Source organism: Jaculus jaculus, chromosome 1 (assembly GCF_020740685.1).
Source record: "Jaculus jaculus isolate mJacJac1 chromosome 1, mJacJac1.mat.Y.cur, whole genome shotgun sequence".
Taxonomy (NCBI): domain Eukaryota; kingdom Metazoa; phylum Chordata; class Mammalia; order Rodentia; family Dipodidae; genus Jaculus; species Jaculus jaculus.
The window spans coordinates 309,012,627-309,034,867 of NC_059102.1; the positions used below are offsets into that span (position 1 = coordinate 309,012,627).

Here is a 22,241-nt window from a genome sequence, read left to right on the forward strand (position 1 = left end):
AGGTGAGCAGCTTTGCTCTACTGTGTATGTCTCACCATGATGCTCTGCCCTGCTATAAACCCAAAGCAGCTAGACCAAGTGATCATGGACTGAACACTCTGAGCCAAGATAAATCATTCTATCTTTTAAGTTGATCTGGTAGGTATTTTGTCACAGTTATTGTGGTAGTTTGGATGTAATGTCCTGCCTCATGACCCCTGGCTAGTGGCAATTAGGGAGGTAGGTCTCTGCTGGAGGTGGTGTTGATTGGGGTGGAATTTGGGGTGAGAGAGCCCAAGACCCCATTGCCAGGGCCAGCTCACTTCCTTCCTCACTGTCTTGCTCATGCTGTTTTCCCTGCCATAATGAAACTTCCCCTTAAAGCATAAGCTGAAATAAACCCTTTCCTCCCATCAGCTCCTTCTGTTTGGTGTTTTGTCCCAGCAATAAGACGGCAACTGCAAGAGTGATAAAAAGATGACTAATACGGACTGTCATAGTTAAGCCAGTTAAAGATAACTTACTCTGTGACACGTGATTGATATCTAGACTAAAAATGTGATTCTTTTAAAGAATCTGAAAACATATTAAAGTTTGAATATGTTCTTAGAAGAAAATAACCGTTATTACATATAGATTATATTAAGATATTCTTAAATTCATTTCAAACATTAATCTTAATGTTTTAAAGTTCATTTTAGATATTAGTCTTAATATTTTATCTAGAAATTATATATAGAAGTTCTATGTTTCAAAGATATTCGCAGGTAACACATTATAAAACTTCCCACCATTGGTTGCATGAAACCAGAGGCAGTACTAAATGTACATACATAGTATGTTTTTCTTCATTAACAGACACCTATGATAAAGATTAACTTACAAATGAGTGGAATGGGGCTGCAGCTCAGTGGTACAGTGCTTGCCTAGCATGCATGAGCCCTATGTTCAATCCCCAGTGCTGTCAAAAAGGAAGAGGGACCACAGTAGGAGATTTATAATAGTTAATAATAAAAAATTCTCACTATAATAAATTAGCTAAAATTAATTAGTTATGGAATTGTGCAACTAATATTCTTAGATTATGACTGACCACTAGTAACAAAGCTGTTGAAATCAAAATTGCACGTAAAGGGAACTACTATCTAAATAAAGCCTGACCAACGATGTGTGAATCAAGCTTTTTCAAATAAGATGCTGAATGCCTGCTATTTCCATGAACTTGAGGACAAATAAACAGGCTTCTCTTGAGAAGCCTATGCCCAGCCCCATGCTCACTGTAGGTGTGTACTGGTGTTCTTTTTGTTAAGCTTCTCTCTAACTTTTGTTAAAAATATTTTTAGCCAGTCGTGGTGGCGCATACCTTTAATCCCAGCACTTGGGAGGCAGAGGTAGGAGGATCACTGTGAGTTCGAGGCCACCCTAAAGACTTCGTAGTGAATTCCAGGTCAGCCTGGGCTAGAGCAAAACCCTACCTCGAAAAACAAAACAAAACAAAGCAAATATGTATATATTTGCAAGCAGATAGAGGAATGGAGAGAGAGAATACGACAGTATGTCAGGGTCTCCTGCCTCTGCAAACAAACTCTAGATACAGGCATCTGGCCTTTACATGGGTACTGGGAAGTTGAACCTGGGTCAGCAGGCTTTGCTAGTAAGTACCTTTAACCACTGAACCATCTTCCCAACCCTTCTTTTCTACTCTTAATACCCATGCTTAGTACACTTTCAACTTTGCTTTGGGTCGGGGGAACTAACAAAGCAAAACATAATAAGCCAAGCCTGGTGGCACACGTCTTGAATCCTAGCACTCAAGAGGCAGAGATAGGAGGATTGCCATGAGTTCAAGCCACCCTGAGACTACAGCCTGGTCTAGAGTGAGACTTTACTTCAAAACAAAACAACACAACAAAAAAACACAACATAACATAAAAAACCAAGCATTTCACCTGTTTCCAAGTACAGACTTATTTTTTATCATTTAAACTGATGACATATTAATTCACAGTAACTTAATGCGTTAATACATGACCTAGGAGGTTTTTTGGCCATATGCATTTTTCACTGAATCACCATCACCAAAAGGCACCCTCACTAGTGTCACTACTAGCAACACTGCTAGCCAATATATTTTGAGAACTGAACTAGGTTTTAAAGTGAGGTAGATGTAACTAAAATGTAAAAAAATTCCAATATGTAATTGTGAACATAAATCAAGAGGCCAAACATTTTCTGAGAAGCCATCTGCTAAATGTTTTTACTTCTTGCATTCCATTTTCAATCTGCTCTTATGCCGTCAAACTCCTCAGTAACTAATGCTTGTTTTTGTGTTCTTCTTCTCCTGACACAGTGGCCAAAGCATGAAGGAATAGAACCCACGGTCTGTTTTAGAATGAGGGGGTGGGGAAAGTCCTGTGATATCACTGAGGCAGGGTTTAAAAAGCAAGCAAGTCTGAGTAGTTACCCGAATTAAAATGTCTGAAGCCATTTATGAGATCTGAGCTTGGCCTTACACAGCAGGGCTCATGCAGTGGTTAATTACGCTAGTTTGGATGACTATGGTAATTGACTATCTTCAGCCATCACAGATTTGAGCTCACGCTCAAAAAAATAACAGTTACTCAGCTGTTACACACATTCTATTCAATAAGAAATTCTTTCCTTCACACAGTTGTGAAGTAGTCAACAGATACACTTAATACTTCAGCATGACATAATTACATGTGATCTGAAAGAACTACTCTACCATTTTATGTTTCCTTAAAAAAAAATTTCACATATGGGTGAAAAAAAATTCTACCTGATGGAGATGTCCAAGGAAAGCCTGGGCCTGGGCCTGGGCTGTTGAGATCGCTCCTCCAACAGGCACAGGCTGCTTCTGAAAGTCCAGGCCATTGCTTTGTGTGCCTGGAAAGCAAGCGAAGTCATTTTAACTCCTATGGGAATGAAACTCAAATGAAGCCAAGTACTTGACTTTTGTCACAAGCATTCATTAGGAACCTATTTTGCATAAGCAGTGTTAAATGTCCAAAGACAAGAAAGAATTTAAAAGAAACAAAATTCAATAAAATGCTTTTTCTTTAAAAGGCAAGAGAAATATAAAATACCAACAAAGCTTAAGAAACAGAAATAAAAATGAAAATGACTGACAGTCTAAGGCAGTGCCCGCAGCAACTGGGGCTTGAACTGGCACGAACTTTTCAATGACTTTGAGACAATTTTTACTGTTGAAAAGTATGATACAGTTCCAAGAAAGGTACTAAGGTTATCTTCTATTCTCAACCTATTTGGTATTTCACTTACACAGAAAAATTCAATAGTGGCTTCTTCAAAAGCAAGGATTTACTATTGATGTGAACACTTAACATTTGGTGGTTACAGCAACCTTTCATCATATGATAAGCATACATAAAACAAAAGTTGCATCTATTTCTTCAATATTTTAAAATATTTTTAAAGAGCTGGAATTAAAAAAATGTATGTGTATGTGTGTATGTATGTATGTACACACACACATGCACACACATTTATTTAAGGGGGAGGAGAGAGAGGAAGGGAATGTATGTGCCAGGGCCTCTAGCCATGCAAACAAACTCTAGATACATGTGCCACCTTATGTATCTAGCTTACGTGGGTAGTAGGGAATTGAACCTGGGTCCTTAGGTTTCACAGGCAAGTGCCTTAACTGCTAGGTGATCTCTCTAGTCTACATTTATTTCTTCAATGTCAAAGTTCAGATTGTTGCATATATCCTTTTTGAAATTAAAAAAAATTGGGGGGGGGCAATTGGCATGCCAGGACCTCAGCCACTGCAAATGAACTCCAGATGCTTGCATGTGTGACCTTGCACATTCCTCACCTTTGTCTGGCTTATGTGGGATCTGGAGGAAGATAGAACATAGGTCCTCAGGCTTCACAGGCAAGCATCTTAACCGCTAAGACCTCTCTCCAGCCCCCCCCCCTTTTCCTTTTTAATGAGACAGGGACAAATGTAGCCCATACTAGTTCAAACTTCTGATACTCCTACCTCTACCTCCCAAATACTGGAATTAAAGAGGTGCACCACCATACCTGGCTGTTGCATATGTCTTATTAGCAAAAGATCTACTGCAATTATACTTTTCAAAAATGTTGCACCAGTCCTTTTTAACTACTTGTGCTATAATTTGATGTTGGAATAGGACTAATAGGAATAATTTGATGGTGGAATAGGACTAATTCATGCAAAAAATACAGTACCCTAACATCAATTTTTTTTCTTAAGTGATGTAACACATTGTTTTCTAATTGCCATGTCTAGTTACTATTGGAGAAAAACAGATATACAATATGATTGAGGGACTAGAGAGATGGCTCAACAGTTAAAGGTCCTTGCTGGCAAAGCCTAAAAGTCTGAATTTGATTCCTCACTACCCACATAAAGCCAGATGCACAAACTGACACACGAGCCTGGAGTTCATTTGGAATATCAGGAGGAAAAAACCACTTCAATGAATAAAATATAACAGCTGGCAGGGACCTGGAAGAATTGTCTACACACATGGATATGGGTCTGTATGTCATTTCTACCACAAGATGGATTCAAACTGGTAAACTCTTGCCTTAGCCACCCAAATGCTGAAATTACAGGTTATATGCCACCACTCCCAGGTTCAATATTTCTAAATGAAGTGCTAATTCTAGCAGAATATATCTTAATTTCATAAAGTCCATCAAAATTCTATACAACAATTCCAGTTTCCAGATCCCATAAAAATGACAAGGTCCTTGTAAATCACAAAGAACAAAATAGCATGAGACCAACTGATTTGGTATCAGTTGATACAATGGTCTATAGAAACTATTCTGAATGGCATTAGTGCTTAATACTGTTTAATTGCTATGGCTTTGCCTCTTGGGAGGAGTGAGATGGTAATAGGATATTTACACTATAAATATTCAAATTTTAAAACATATTATGGTTATTTTTATTTATTTGAGAGCAGCAGAGAGAGAGAGAGAATGGATGCACCAGGGTCTCCAACCACTGCAAAGGAACTCCAGATGCATGTGCCCCTTGTGTACCTGGCTAACGTGGGTCCTGGGGAAGTAAGCCTCGAATTGGGGTCCTTAGGCTTCATAGGCAAGCGCTTAATAGCTAGGCCATCTCTCCAGCCCCATATTATGTTTCGACATCTTAAAAAACCTTTCTGATGGGGAAAGACTGCCTTTCCTAAGTATAATGAATATTTGACATTATTCATATTAGCCAATTCTAGACTGTTCATGCTGCCCCATCCTTCCTTTCCTACGGAAAACCCAATGAAAGTGGTGATCTAAGCTATTCCGTTTTCTGAATTCTGAAGTTCTGCCTTTCCAGGAATGTCACAAGTGACTCCCGTCTTACCAGGTCATATGCATACAATAATCTTTGTTTTCTGGAGTCTTTAGTAGCACTTTATGGCTGCAACTAACTGACCATCTGGTAAAAGAATATAAGACAATATTCAAAGGTACCAAAGTAAAATGGACCCTCAAGTAACAACTCTCCTAACTAAGAAATTTAAGATGCAAAGTCAGACTCTTTCAGTATAGTGTTTGGGAAACTACTGTGAGATGAGGAAAGTTACAGAAAATATTATGTAGATATTTTTGCAGAATTGGGCTAAAAGGAAAGAACAGAATAGACACAATTACACACCCCAGCTGAATTTGTGTAGGAGCTGCTATGAGGGGCAGAGGTGTTGGAAGCAAAAGACAACTAACGCTAGGGGGAATAGGAACACTGGAAAAAGGAGCCAGGAAAGTTAACTTATTAAGTGAAAAGGTGAACCATGTAAGAGTACCATAAGACAATGAAGACTGAGAAACCCTGCGAAATTAGAATGTATTTACAAATGACAGGCTGGGATGTCAGACTCTGTAGGACTGTCAGCAGAACAGCACTACTGGGCTAAACCTCTGAGATCCTGTATTGAAGACCATCAACTTAGAATGGGCACAGAGAATACCAGGTTGAAGACAAATTGGCAACTACTGTCAGAGGCATCAAGACAAAGAGTGAGAGGAGGGGCAGGTAGAAAAAAGGGGGCAAGTCTTTGACACTTGTGTCTCAAGAGCCAGGGAGGGAAGTATATTTACACTTAACAGATGCAGAAATGAATTCCTGAAAGTTAGTTTTATTAGAATTAATGACAACTTTGGCAAATAATGTATCCAAACAGGATACATACTGAGCGCTAACTTAAAACTTTTGGTCACTTTCAGTTTCCAGATGGGTTTCCTTTATCTTTTGATGTCAACTCCAAAGTGATTATCTTTTAAAGGAGTCTGATTTCCATGCTTTCTGTGGACCCCATTCTTGTCATTTCTCCATAAATGAGAATGGAAAGGTATATCCTCTGAAAATGTGTAAGTGGGAGAAGCAGCATATTCTCACAGGGAGGGACAGGCATGTCTGGGATGGAGAAGGGTGTCGGAGAGATTCCTAAGCTGATAGTATCCTTACCAGAAACAAAGTGCAAATGCCTTCATCCTCTTCCCTATTAAGCCCTGAAATTCCTATTATTCCTGTTATCCTGAAAGTCCTGTTTGTTATTCCATATCCAGACTGGGATCTACTTTCTGTAGGATGATTTTTAGGGCCAAACTAACTTTAAGTAATCTTTCCCCAAACTTAACCCTATAACATCTGTATTTTCTTAGTACACTTAAAAGTTGTTTAAGGGGCTGGAGAGATGGCTTAGTGGTTAAGCGCTTGCCTGTGAAGCCTAAGGACCCCGGTTCGAGGCTCGGTTCCCCAGGCCCCACGTTAGCCAGATGCACAAGGGGGCGCACGCGTCTGGAGTTCGTTTGCAGAGGCTGGAAGCCCTGGCGCGCCCATTCTCTCTCTCTCCCTCTATCTGTCTTTCTCTCTGTGTCTGTCACTCTCAAATAAATAAATTTTAAAAAAATAATTAAAAAAAATTTTAAAAAAAGTTGTTTAAGGAATAACACAAATAGTTTTCAATTCTTTGAGAAATTAAAACTTATCTTACACTTTACTAATCTCTTCAGGACCTACTTATATCTAAAGGAAATTATGACACTTTCTTTTTAAAGACATTTATTCCTCAATGTCAGTGGCCCAGAATACTTTCTTGCATGCATAGAAAGGCACATTACTACAGGTCTCGGATACAACATTAGGAGTAAACAAATCACAAAACGTTTTTATACTAGAATAAAATTGATGATTGGTTGCAGAGAACTGAGATTCTTAGAACCCTGGAAATATTTCTGAATTATTTATCCTTTCTTTGCCATGTCCCTTGGCTTGTTCCTCTTGGTATGTAAACACCCCCCCTCTTTTTTTTGGCAGGGGGTAGGGTTTTACTCTAACCCAGGCTGACTTGGAATTCACTATGGAGTATCAGGGTGGCCTCAAACTCATGGCGATCCTCCTACCTCTGCTTCTGGAGTATTGGGATTAAAGGTGTGTGCCACCACACTCAGCAACACCCCCCTTTTTTGCTTTTTAAAATTTAATGTTGACATTATCATACTCATTATAAATACCCAATACTTGAACACTTACTGATCCACAAACCTACTTGCTATCCATGTATGTAGATAGATACACATATAAATATATATAAATAAGCATCGAGATGGATGCATTATTATCACTAATCTATATCTTACAGCTGAGAAAACTGTGGCATCTAAGAAACAAATAGCCCAAAATAACAGATGAATTGTCTTCAGGGTTTGAGTTCCTCATTGTTAGCTACATAAGACCCTTACAAAACGTCTATTGAGAATTGTATTTGCATCGGGCATGGTGGTGCAGGCCTTTAAATCCCAGCACTTGGGAGACAGAGGTAGAAAGATCACCTTGAGTTTGAGGCCAGCTTCAGACTATACAGTGAATTCCAGGTCAGCCTGGGCTAGAGTGAGACCTTACCTTGAAAACCAAAAAACAAATTAAAAAAAAAAATTTGCTTTTGCTGGGTGCTGTGGCATATGCCTTTACTCCCAGCATTGGGAGGCAGAGGTGTGAGGATCACCAGAGTTCGATGCCAGCCTGAGCCTACAGACTGAGTTAGTTACAGGTCAGTCTTGACTAGAAGGGTACTCTACCTAGGAAAAGCAAAATGAAACAAAACAAAGCTAATTGCATTCATGTATCATTCCCCTTCCTCAACTATTCACTTGCCTTTCTATTCTCACAATTTATTTCTCAATCACTTACCTAACTGTTTTTAAAGATCTCCAGTACCTACTGTCAATTTTGAAGCCACATTTTAAAGCACTCATGCCAATTCCATGAACTCACTTCTCTGATTTCTGTAATTCTTTGTCCATCTCAGCAATGCCAAATGTAACTCTCTACAATCATGAGGATAGTCTATGTATGCGCTACCCAAAGTGGTGGCAAATAACAACACATGGCAAAAACACTAACTCTATGGCAACTATGACTAAGAAACAGAATTCTTCATTTTATGTAATTTAGGTTCAGATGGTCAGTTGCAGCCATTGGCTATCCTACTAGACAAGACATGGATGGTCTCTTCGTCTGCAAGCCTTTCAATGTGTAGAAGAGCTCTTTCTCTCTTCAGCTCAATCCACTGTATCCCCAGTGACAGTCTCACATCTCTGTAGACTATCTTTAATTGTTTATGCCTCTCCCTACAAGTACCACAGCATCCCTCCAAATGTAACAGTTTCAGAACTGAAGCCTACTCCCCTCTGGATCAGACCCCATACAGAGAATGGCAGCACATTTACCTTAGCCATGCCAGATGCAGACATTCATTTTAGATTTTATCCTTTCCCTTTCTTATTTTACTCCCCTCAGTCTCCTCTCTTCCACCCCCCAGTGGCCCACTGCATTTCACCCCCACCTTCTACTGCCACTGTTCTAGGCCAGGATGTTATATAATGGATCTAATTGAAAGAGTAATGGAGTCTTGGTTTTTCCTTCAAGCAAGATATAAAGTATAACAGGGTGGATATCAAAATTCTTTATTCCTGTTGGGAAAAAGTTGTGACAAAAATGAGATAACATGAAACCAAGCTGTCCTTTAAAGAAGAAAGGAGAAAATGATAAACAATTTCCAATAATCTGTGCCTAAAGCAGCCTTTTAGAAACAAACCCTCTCATTAGTGGTCCACATTTCTACTAGATAGCAAATAAAATGGATACTACCTTTTTTTAACTTTAAAAATATTTTTATTTATTTGAGAGACAGATAGCAAGGCAGACAGACAGATAATAGATAATAAATATAGGCATAACAGGGCCCCCCGCCCCTGCAAATGAACTCCAGACTCATGTCCTACTTTATGCATCTGTCTCTACATGGGCACTGGGGAATCAAACCCAAGCCATCAGGGTCTGCAAGCAAGTACCTCTAATCGCTGGACCCATCTGTCCAGCCCAAGCATAATACTTTTAAAATTCTAAATTTGTTACTAGGTTTTCTCTTGTCAAAAGGATGAATTGCTTTCAACTCATTTAACACAGAAGTATTATCACAATTCAGATGCCACTTACTGTCCATAATTGTAGCTCCTTTTGCCTTTTCCCACACTTAGAAAATCAGGTGCCCCATAGGCAGTACCCAGGCAAGCTTGTCAATATAGTTGTCAGATTCTTCTATAAACAACATTCTCTATGTGACATATGTCAAATAAAGCACCTTTACCTTGAGTGCTTGATGTTTGCTTCTAAACTATCAACAATGAAGTAGTATATACTTAACTCTGCTCTCGATTAGAAGTGCTCCAGTTACTTTCAGTGACCCATGGAATTACCCACTTCATTATGGGGCTAGAGAAGGCTTAGAGGTTAAGTCACCTTCCAGCAAAGCCAAAGTATCCAGGTTTGATTCCCCAGTACCCATGTAAGCCAGATGCACAAGGTAGCACATGCATCTGAAGTTTGTTTATAGTGGCTAGAGGGCCTGATGTGCCCATTCTCTATCTGCCTCTTTCTCAAATAACAAATAAATAAATAAACAAACAAATAAAGCAACTTGCTTAAAATAATTTTTAAAAGCTCAAAACTTCATTACGAAAAACTTCCAGGACAAATTAGTATTGGAATCTCTACTCTCAGACTTACAGGAGACTACTTGCAAATGTAAACTTAGTCCACACAGTAAAATATGTAGTAAACATTATGATAATACTAATAAAAGCAAGCAGTATTCAAAATGCCTCCTCCCCATAAAACCTGAAGTTCAAAGGAGAAAAGAGTTCTTTAGAATCCGAAATTTGAAACTTCACTGCTCTGGTTTGATTGAATTTTATTTTAGGTCTATTACCTGGTAATTTCCAGAACCCTATGCTTACCAGTAATCTGGAAATATTTCCAAAATGCTGGCTAAAGGCATCAGGTTCTTAAATTACTATGAAGAATATCAAATATATTCACTAGTACCCTGGTATTTCAGGAACCTTTACATTGGAGAAAATTGTATCTGTTCATCCTTCTTTGTGAATTTAATTTCCTAATATCAGCCACATTACCAAAATAAATACCATAGAATGAACAAATTACTGATTACCAAAAACTTCTAACAGTTTTTGGAGAGCTGCTTCATAAATATGCAACGATTTGCATTACTAATATTGTTAGCCTTTTCCTTTGCCATAAATACCTTCATATCATAGAAATGATTTGAATTAGAAATTTGGGGCTGGGGAAATGACTTAGCAGTTAAGGTGTTTGCCTGCAAAGCCTAAGGACCTTGATTCAATTCCCCAGGACCCACGTAAGCCAGATGCACAAGGTGTCACATGTGCCCGGAGTTCATTTGCAGTGCCTAGAGGCCCTGGTTTCCCCATTCTCTCTGTCTCTCTATCTGCTCCCCCTCAAATTAAAAAAAAACAAAAACCTTGAAGTAAGAAAGATAGGACAGGGGAGTTTTGGAACTATCATAATTCAAATGAAAAAGTTAACTGGTTACAAATCAAATGAAGCAATACATGGGCCAACTGCTTTAAAGAGGTTTTAACATTTCAAAACAAATATTGGAAAACATTGAAATTTTATAGTTAAATATCTATGCTTTACCTTCATTAATTATGAAAATGATTCCAATAAGCCAACGGTAAAGGTTACGCTGAAGTCTAAAGAACTGAACTACTATAAATTTGAGGATGGCTAAAGAACACAATTAAAATTTCATAAGGAAGCCTGGCATGGTGGCATACACTTTTAACTCTAGTACTCAAGAGGCCAAGGTAGGAAGATTGCAGTCAGTTTGAGACCACCCTGAGATTACATAGTGAATTACAGGTCAGCCTGGGCTAAAGTGTGAACTTACCTCAGGAAAAAAAAAAAATCATAAGGAGTGCTAGAGAAATGGCTTATTGGTTAAAGTGCCTGCCTGAGAAGCCTAAGGACCCTAAGTTCAACTCCCCAGATCCTACATAAGCCAAACGCACAAGGTGATGCATGTACAAGGTCACATATGCGCACAAGCTGGCTCATGCACTTGGAGTTTGATTTTAGTGGCTGGAGACCCTTGGACACCAATTCTCTCACTCTCTTATAAAATAATTTCATTAGGAAACAGGTATGGGTACAGATCTATCTCTTCTTCCCCATCTTAGCTTTCACTAGTTTTTCATGCTGGGCACATATTATAAATCATCACAGTTAAATGTTAACTAGTCTTTAATGGACAGTAAAGTGCTACCTTGTCTCATGCCTTCTACGATCTTCCTAACTAGAAGTAATTTCTCCTCACAATGAATTCTCATGGTCCCACAAATACCTTTTTATTTATATTTAAATATTTTAAATTTATTTGAGAGAGCGAGAGAGAAAGGAGATGGGGGTAGAGAGGGGACGAGAGGAAGAGAAGAGGCAAACCAGGGCCTCCAGCCACTTCAAAGTAACTCCAGATGCATGTGTCACCTTGTGCATCTGGCTTACATGGGTCCTGGGGAGTTGTACCAAGGTCCTTTGGCTATGCAGGCAAGCACCTTAACTACTGAGTCATCTCTCCAGCCTCACGCAGGTAAAGCTTGTAACTTGGATTTCCCGCTGCCTGGCTAGAAGGGGTCGGTGTTTGGTGGCAGATCGGATTCCCGCCTACTAAAGGCGTGCCGAGCAGTCTGAGCCCCGGCTGCCTGCTGCCAGTTCCCTGCCGTGCGCTGCCACTTCAGGGCTTCCTGCTTTGCTGTCTGCTACTGGGGATGGTTTCCCCTCTACTTGGAAATACAAGAGCCAGCTTTTTTCACCATTTGATGGAACTTCTCCTACATCGTTATGCTTGCAATAAATCCCTTTTTTCCAGAAACTATGTCTGGTTTGGGTATTCATTCCAGCACCACAAAGTTGACTACCACACCCACACACTCCTCTTTCTTCCTCCCCTCCCCTGGCCCTTCTGCTCTTTCCCTGGCATGTACCACTGCCCTACCCTCTATATCTCCCCCTCCTCTGTCTTTTCCTCTCCCAGCCCTACTCCAACAATCAAGTCTTAAACTCAAAAAAACAAAAACAGTCTCAGTGCCTCTATCATAACCTCCAAGTCTAACCTTTACTGTATCATTCCCCTTAAAATCTCACAAGTCAGAGTATTATATTTTTCCTCTTTCCCTGCTGTTGCCAGGTCGTGTGGAGGTGGGGGCTCGGTTGCTTTCAACATCTGTAACCCACCACCATGGCCAAGGATGGCGTTGCTGCCACAGGAGTAACGGACGTGACACTGCTCTGCAAGCAGCGCTGAAGACGCCCTCGTCCAGTGGTGGAGCACGGGGGCTCCTGAAGCCACCAAAGCCTCGACAAGCGCCAAGCCCATCTGCACACTTGCATCCCACTGTAATGAGCCATCGTAGGTCAAGTTGGCAGAGGCCCTTTGTGCCAAGCACCAAATCAACCTAATTAAAGTTGATGACAACAATAAGCTGGGGAATGGGTAGGCCTCTGCAAAACTGATCAAGAGGGGAAACCCGCAAGGTGGTTGGCTGCAGCTGTGTAGTAGTTAAGGACTATGGCAAGGAGACTCAGGCCAAGGATGTAATCAAATAGTACTTCAAATGCACGAAATGAACAAATAAAAATTTGGCTCATTTTCTTCAAAATAAAATTATTTAAAAAATTTTTTTTGTTTATTTTTTTCTTTTTAAATTTTTATTTATTTATTTATTTATTTATTTATTTGAGAGTGACAGACAGAGAGAGAAAGACAGATAGAGGGAGAGAGAGAGAATGGGCATGCCAGGGCTTCCAGCCTCTGCAAACGAACTCCAGACGCATGCGCCCCCTTGTGCATCTGGCTAACGTGGGACCTGGGGAACCGAGCCTCGAACCGGGGTCCTTAGGCTTCACAGGCAAGCGCTTAACCGCTAAGCCATCTCTCCAGCCCTTTTGTTTATTTATTTGAGAGTGACAGAGAGAGAAAGAGGCAGATAGATAAGAGAGAGAATGGGTGTGCCAGGGCCTCCAGCCATTGAAAATGAACTCCAGACGCATGCGCCCCAGGGTCCTTAGGCTTCACAGGCAAGCACTTAACCGCTAAGCCATTTCTCCAGCCCTAAAATTATTTTTTCAAGAGAAGATAACACAAAAGTAATCTGAATCCAGAAAACAGTTTTTACAAACCACCAAAAATTTTTAAGTAAGTCACTAACAAAGAAAATTAAAAGAATTTATAGATCCATTGTATTTACAGTAGAGTGTAGATATATACAGGTCACAGGCTCATAGGGTTTTTTTTAACGTTTTTATTGACAACTTCCGTAATTAGAAAATAAATCATGGTGATCCCCTCCCCACTTTCCCCTCTGCAACTCCACTCTCCATCATATCCCCTCCTCCTCTCAATCACTCTTTTATTTTGATGTCCTCATCTTTTCCTCCTATTACAATGGTCTTGTTTAGTTTGTGTCAGGCACTGCGAGGTCATGGGTATCCAGGCCATCTTGTGTCTGGAGGAGTGCATTATAAGGAGTCCTATCCTTTTGGCTCTTACATTCTTTCTGCCACCTCTTCCACAAATGGACCCAGAAACTCAGGTAGTTTTGATTAAGCTCGCAACTCGAGTCTCCAGGAGAGCAGATTTTAAATCCAGCCCTAAAGTATGTTAAGAGCAGCTGGAACTCTGGCTGTTCATGTTTACTGTTTGGTCTTGTCTTTGTGCTATGATGCACAGAAGTGAGCTTGTTTCTTCTGTCATGATGGAGTTTCCCCTGGAATCTGTAAGCCTGAAATATACTCTTTCCTCACATAAGCTTGTTTCTGATTGGATGTTTGTCCAGCAACATGAAGGTCACTGCAACAGTACTTTTGTACAAAAACCAATCAATACATAGGCATAAAATTATGCAAACAAGCTATAATTTATTTCTATTATTTCAAACATGATAATCCTTATATAAGTCACAACTCAAATATAAGTCTACAGTTTTATTTATCTATTTTTTTAATTTTAATTTATTTATTTGAGAGTGACAGAGAAAGAGGCAGATAGATAGAGAATGGGCACACCAGAGCCTCTACTCACTACAAATGAACTCCAGATGCATGCGCCACCTTGTGCATCTGGCTTACGTGGGTCCTGGGGAATCAAGCCTTGAACCAGGGTCCTTAGGCTTCACAGCCAAATGCTTAACCACTAAGCCACCTCTCCAGACCCATAGCTCTTTTTTTTTTTCCTTTCTTGGTTTTTCAAGGTAGGGTCTCCTCTAAGCCTAGGCTGACCTAGAATTCTCTCTGTAGTCTCAGAGTGGCCTAGAACTCATGGCAATCCTCCTACCTCTGCCTCCCAAGTGCTGGGATTAAAGGCATGCGCCACCACGCCCGGCTGGTCTACATTTTTAAGCAAATAAATTAACATTAGTAAGAAGTTCTAAGAATATAGTACCAGAAATTCATCACTGAGAAACAATCAAGTTTCTGATATTCTCAAGTGACTAAATTGTAATTTTACAAAGGCAGCACTATAGACAGTCAGACAGTAAGTTGCTGCACTTCACGGTTACAAGTGACTATCTCACATCTGGTGTGTGTGTGTGTGTGTGTGTGTGTGTGTGTGTGTGTGTGTGTGTGTGTATCTGATTTTATTAATGTGCTGGTTTGAATTAGATGCCCCCATAAACTCATGTGTTTTGAATGCTTGGTACCCAGCTGAGGATAATTTGGGAACTGGAGGCTTGCTGGAGGCGGTGTGTTCCTGGGGCTGGGGTTAGAGTTTAGCTTGCTCCCCTGGCTGCTGCAGCGGAGGTGATGTCCAGCCTCTGCTTTACCATCTTTTCCCTGTCACCATAAAGCTTCCCCTTGAGACAATAAGCCAAATAAAAAATGTTTTTCTCCCACCAGCTGCTTTTGGCTGGTGGTTTTCTGCCAGCAACAAGAGGTAAATGCACAAGATTAACTGGGACTACTGGAGTTGGGTTGTTGCTGCTAAAAATCTGACCATGTGCCTTTGAGTCTTTTGGAACTGATTTGCAGGGGGAATGGGGAAAGATTTGAAATCGTGATCTAAGAGATGCTTTGCAGTCTGATGGACCATTCTGGTCAGAGATGAAAGATCTAAATGCAGAAAGAACTATGGGCTCTGTGAGCTTGGCTTATGAGGAGAAGAAAGCTTTGTTGGGACCAGGCTAGAAGCCATTTGTTTGAGAGGTTTGCTGTATTTTGCCTGTGTCCTGAGAACTTGAGCAGGATTGAATTTAGAAGAAATGGACTGGTGTGAATAGACATGATATGGCTCAGAAAAAAAGCCAAGTTTCAGGATGGAGACAGTGTCTGTTCACCTGCAATTGTTTGAGAGATTACTACCACTGAGGATGCACTACCTGTTCTGCATTGGAACAATAAAAAGACTGTTGACTCTTTTGAAAGCAGAGGGCTTGAATGCTGAAGGAATTTTCCTGCTCTTCAGAGTTGGCTTAATTGCCTCCTAGATTAACAAATTTGATAGGCACATCTGGTACTTTGGGAGTATAACAAATTCAGGGAAAAAAGGGTAACTGGATTTGCAACATGGTTTATTGGAAATGAATGGCCCCTTGGTGATGTGAAGTAGCGTTGCAGTGGGGAACCAGGGATTTTAGACATTCCAGGACTATAGGAGGGCTGCCAAGGAGAGCTGCTGGTCCAATATGGATTGCTCCTTGAGCTGTGGGAACCCCAACTGGAGGGATGGAACAGGAGCCCAGAGACTTCATTGTGGCTCTCAGGTGGACTAGAGGATTTGATGCTTGCCTTGTTTGTTTTAGGTCTTACATTAGTTCAATCTTTCCTTGTGATGCCATCATTTGCAGTATAAATGCTTAATAGTGTCATTATGTGTTTTTGGTTTACATGCTCGGGGCTAGAGACATTTGACTACTTGAACAGTGTTGAGATCAATTTAAAAACAAACAAAATGACTTTGGGGACTTTAAAAGTTGGAGTGAATGCCTTGCTTTTAGCATCCTAGATGACCATCAGTTTATGGGGACCAGGGTGGAATGTAGTGGTTTGAATCAGATATCCCCCAGAAACTCATGCATTCTGAATGATTGACCCCAACTGATGGTACTTTGGAAGGTGGAGCCTTGCTGGAGGAGGTCTGCTGTGGGCAGGCTTAAGGGTATTGTATCTAGCTCCCCCTTGCCACTGTTTGGCTCACACTCCTGTTCCTGTTATCCACCTGATGTTGGCCAGGAGGTGATATCCAGCCTTTGCTCAGGCCACATTTTCCCTTCTAGCATGAAGCTTCCCCTCAATACTGTAAGCCAATTAAAAAAAAAAAAAACCAAAGGGCTGGAGAGATGGCTTAGTGGTTAAGCGCTTGCCTGTGAAGCCTAAGGACCCCGGTTCGAGGCTCGGTTCCCCAGGTCCCACGTTAGCCAGATGCACAAGGGGGCGCACGCGTCTGGAGTTCGTTTGCAGTGGCTGGTAGCCCTGGTGCGCCCATTCTCTCCCTCTCCCTCTCTCTCTGCCTCATTCTCTGTCTGTTGCTCTCAAATAAATAAATAAAAATAAACCAAAAAAAAAACAAAAAAAACTTTTATTCTTTTATTCCAACAGTTGCTTTTAGTCAGGTACTTTGGCCTAGCAACATGAAGGTCACTACAATTAGCAACCGACCTTACCTCTCTTTGTAGAGAAGAGAAAGTCAACTGTCATTGCTGGTGATGGAGAAGTATAGTATAGTGTAGAACAGTGCCGGCTGTTAGCCCCAAGTCACAGTTTTAGAAGCATTAAAAAAATAACCAAACTGGGGCTAGAGAGATGGCTTAGTAGTGAAAGTGCTTACTGTAAAGCCTAAGAACTCATGTTCTCATCTCTAGGTCCCAGGGAGCCAGACTCACAGTGATATAAGCACACAATGTTGTACATGTGCCACAAGGGGACGCACACGTCCAGAGTTTGTTCACAGCAGCTGAAGGCCCTGGTGCGCCCATTCTCTCACAAAAAATAAAAAATACTTCTCTATTGATCTGTTTCCAAAAAAAAAAAACAAAACACTAAGCTGGGCTGAAGAGATGGCTTAGTACTAAGGCACTGGCCTGTGAAGCCTAAGGACCCAGGTTCAATGTCCCATAACCCACCATACGCACAAGGTGACACATGTGTCTGGAGTTCTTCTGCAGTGGCTAGAGACACTGGCATGTTGATTCTCCCCTAACATAAATGAATAAATTAAATTAAAATAAATTTTTTAAAAAAGCAGGCATGCTGGCATACACCTTTAATCCCAGCACTTGGGAAGCAGAAGTAGGAGGATCGCTGTGAGTTCGAGGCTAGCCTGAGACTGCATAGTGAACTCCAGGTTAGCATGAGCTAGAGTGAGACCCTATCTTGAAAACCTAAAAATAAAAAAGGCTGTCATGGCTGGGCATGGTGGCACATGCCTTTAATCCTAGCACTCGGGAGGCAGAGGTAGGAGGATTGCTGTGAGTTCAAGGCCACCCTGAGACTACATAGTGAATTCCAGGTCAGCCTGGGCCAGAATGAGACCCTACCTCAAAAAAAAAAAAGGCTGTCATGTATTCTGGATTGAAACAGAGCAAGAAATTCACAAAATTGTTTTAACGAGTTCTCTAGCCAGAATTTATCTAATATAGGCCTGTAAATAAGTAAATACATGCAAAATTTTGCTCCATTTCCCATTTAATTTATTGCAGTTAATGAGAAAAAAACATTTGTAGGGTACCACCCTAAACCTACCTTTATTTCCTAGCAGGTATTGTGCCTCCATTTCCAAGCTTTTGATATGAGGGACTTTAGGGGTAACAGGGTCCCCCCAAATAATCTAAAGGTGGCTAATGATGAGAAATGCCCTAAAACTTGTAGGGGAAGAATCTTGTTTTCTTCCTTATCTCATGTGCCCTGTAAGAGTCCTTACAGCTTCCACCTCGCTGGAGGCCAGAAGGACAACTCCCTTTCCTAGGGATGTAAGTAGTACTACTCACTTTCTTGGAAGATATTTTCCTTCCAGAAAGCACCTGTACATATGGAATGGAAACTGGAGTGACCAGTCCCCATTGAGTAAATTCCCATAAAAGGGCCCAATCAGAGACACCAGGTGGACTTTCCCATTTCCTGCTCTGCCTTCTTTCCTTCTCTTAAGTTCTATAGTAAAATCTTTCTAAACTTCACCCTCTATGGACTTATGCACTGAAATTCCTAAGGCAAGAACCTGGAGGGTACTGACTCAGTAAGTTGTGTGGCCATAAGCATGTGGCACCCAAACTCCTGAGTTACAGCCTAATCAAGAGCTAAGAAGGGACTGGACAAATGGCCCAACAGTTAAAGGTGCTTGCCTGAAAAGCCTAACAACCTGGGTTCAATTCCCCAATACCCACGTAAAGCCAGATACACAAAGTGTGCATGAATCTGGAGTTCATTTGCAGAGACTATAGGCCCTGGCACACCCATTCTGTCTCTTTCTGCCTACAAATAAATTTAAAAAAAAAATTTTTTTAAAGCTGAGCAAAGCTATGCCTCGCTCAAGGACACTTAGGATTCACACATCAATAATATCTAATCTACCATAATAATTTCCACTGAAGAGCCAGGTGTGGTGGTACATGCCTTTAATCCTAGTACTTGGGAGGGTTACCTTGAGTTCAAGGCCAGCTTGGACTACAGAGTGCCAGGTCCGCCTGGGCTAGAGTGAATGCCTGTTTCAAAACACATTTTTTTCCCACTGAAATCAGATAATGTGTTTTAAAAAACACATGACAAGGGTTTATTAAGTGTTATAGGAACTCAATAAATTGAAGCTACTGAAATCATGGTGTTAAAAGCAAAACAGAGTGTCAGGCATGGTTGCACATGACTTTAATCCCAGCACTTGGGAGGCTGAGGTGAAAGGACTGCTGTGAGCTCAAAGACAGCAAGGTCTACAGAGTAAGTTCCAGGTCAGCCTGGATGAACGATGAGATGCTGCCTCAAAGCAATCAAACAAACAAATAAAGTAACATAGAGATGCCCAAGGGTCTGACTAGTAGACCCTTTTATTTTCAGTGTTCTCTAATCTGCATTTGTTTCTTTTCCTTTAGCGTGAAAAGTACTTCTTTCTTTGATGCTGCTTCTTGGACAAGGGTATTCATGGGTTCTCCCTCTCCACTAGTCTCTGAAGAGGATAAATTGGCTAGTTTATGTCTGCAAACAAGTCCCTCACACCTTTGGCAATAGCCAAAGCACTAGCACCAGCACCACCATCTGTACCAATACTATGTAAGACAAAGGAAGATGGAGCCCAAGCAGAGAACAGAAACAGGAAGAGGACTGTGGCTGGAAGTTCAGACAAATCCAATGCTACTCACCCCATTCACAGATTTTACAAAAGTCTATTTGGCTAGCCTCATTTACAACAACAGGAAGTACATGCATTTTAGATTAAAAGGTTAACAAGCATATGTAAGTACAAGACAGTTCCCAATAAAAAAGATGCAGCATGGTAACTTATATTGGTTCAACTTATTCCTCTACTGCAAATTAAGATAACTTATATTGGTTCAACTCATTCCTGTACTGCAAATTAAGACTCCATGGTCAGAAGAGGTAGAAAACAAAGTTTTAAGAGTGACTATCATTCTTACCATCTTCCATAGTTTGGCATATTTTAAAATGGCAATAAAGACCACATCCCTCTGTAAGTGAAAATCCTAGTATACTTTCCCTGCAACCTTCCCCACAATTCTCTTAATATGGTTTAGTATTTTAATTTATGCATCCACCAGAAACCAGGGAAGTTTTGTGCCATTTTTGGCAGACAACAGAGATATATAATCGAAGGTCTTCTAGGCATTAGACTGACTTCAGAGGATGTGCTGAAGAGACAAACTACTCTGTATGGAGCTACCTTTCTCTCAAGGGGCTTCCGTTTTCTCATTTATATGCTAATTAATTTACTCCTCAAAAGGTTTAATCCAGTGTAATTTTTTAAAAAAATGAAATAAAAGAATACATTAGAAGTGAATGTATGGTTTAAAATACATTATAGTAACTTTAATATAATTATACATTAATATATAATTAATAGATATACCAAATGTTCAGTGGATAAAATTTAGTAGGTCGATAATCACAGAAACTTTTAACAGTATGCTAGCACCATGCTTAATATTTCACATATATTATCACGCTTAATACTCTAATGACCTATGAAACATCCCCGTTATATAATTGAATAAATTAGGTTTTAAAAAGATTAGGGAGATTGCCTAAAGTCACACAGTTATTAAGTGGCAAATCCGTAATTCAGTACTATTTATCCCAGAGGACTATTCCCATGACTTCCCTGTAGTGTCTCTGACACATGAAGCAATCTACAGAGGAAAGGTAGTATTATTAAAAAAAAAAACAACTCCAGTACCTGCAAGTACTAAATCATATATGACAACTCTTAACATACAAATTGCTCTATTATTTGCCAAATGTACGTACAGGTGAAATGGAAACCTTCTTTCAGCTCTAGAAGGTCTCATTAAAAACCTGTATCAGGATGGAGAGATGGTTTAGTGGTTATCTGCGAAGCCTAAGGATTCTTGTTCAAATTTCAAGGTCCCACAAAAGCCAGACGCATGAGGTGACACAAGTGTGCAAGGTCACACATGTGCACAAGGTGGCACAAACGTGTGGAGTTGACTGCACTGGCTGGAGGCCCTGACACACCAATATTGTTTTTTCTCTCTCTCCCACACACAGCTGTCTCAGAGAGCGTTCTCCTACCTGTGCTGCCATCTCCACTCTCCATAGATGGTTTACTGGCTTCTGGCGGATTGTTCATTCTTGAGTCTGCAATAAGCCAAAGTAGAATAAGCTATTTTTAAAAAACGGGTATGAAGATAAAACTTAACAACAAGATGAAACTATTGTATAGGGAAGGGTTAATTAATATTCAAAGAGATCATGCACAATGTCAGACTAAAACATTATAAATTGTATACAAAGTTACCAAAATTCAGGATCTCTTGAACCTTGGAAGTATCCACATATAAAATCATCTTTTAAAATTGCCAGTCCTTAAAAGAGAGGTCTAAGCTGAAAACAAATTATAGTCTCATCAGCTAAGGTGCATAAATTCTTTATATATAGAAGCAATACTGCTGGGCATGGTGGTACCTGCCTCTAATCCCATCCCAGGAGACTGAGATAGGAGGGCTGCCCTGAGTTCAAGGCCAATGTGGGCCAAAAGGGCAGGGAGCAGGGAAGAGGAAGGAAGAACAAAAGAAACATGTTTATAAGGATATATGATTATATAACTATCTAAGTATAAAGAAATAAATGTTAAAGAAACAAAACTGGGGAGCAAGGAAGTGCCTCAAAAATTAGAAATATTATGACAAGTATGGTGGTGCATGCCTTTAGTCCCAGCACTCAGGAGGCTGAGGCAGGAAGATAACCATGAGTTTGAGGCCAGCCTGGGACTATCCAATAAGTGCCAGGTCTGCCTGGGCTACAGTGAGATGCTGCCTCCCCAACCCCCAAAAAAACAAAAAACAAAACAAAACCAGAAGCAAAGTTTTATTCCCAAGTGCTGTACTTCTTTAAAAACAGAATAAATATAAAGTAGTTGGTTCTATATCTACTGCATTCAATCAAAACTAAAAGTTATAATGAAACAAGTTCATTATGAAATGAGTTGGGCCTCCCCCCCCAAGAAAAACCATTTGACTAATCAGTGAGAATAAATGAAACTATATTTCAAAAGCAACAAGTTTTTTCTATCTGTTTTTCAAAGAGCACGTTTTATCATCTGCATGTTTAAATAGAAATCAAAACAATCATTACAAGTCCCAACCATGTTATCCACAGCTGCACTGTCCACATGGAAAAG

At 40.3% G+C, this 22,241-nt stretch overlaps 1 protein-coding gene and 1 pseudogene across 2 annotated transcripts in view; one reads left to right on the top strand and one right to left on the bottom strand.

The window, feature by feature from the left end:
* The window catches only part of Pou2f1 (POU class 2 homeobox 1), a 160,362-nt gene that overhangs the window by 52,896 nt on the left and 85,225 nt on the right, over positions 1 to 22,241 (bottom strand). For both annotated transcript variants that reach the window (XM_045156232.1, XM_045156238.1), the window contains 2 exons: positions 21,134 to 21,199; positions 2,780 to 2,886 (listed from right to left, as the gene is read on the bottom strand). In XM_045156232.1, the coding sequence (XP_045012167.1) occupies positions 2,780 to 2,886; positions 21,134 to 21,191 (165 nt within the window). In that variant the 5' untranslated portion in view covers positions 21,192 to 21,199. The remainder of the gene's footprint in view (positions 1 to 2,779; positions 2,887 to 21,133; positions 21,200 to 22,241) is intronic.
* On the top strand, positions 12,624 to 13,012 carry LOC105945119 (annotated as a pseudogene).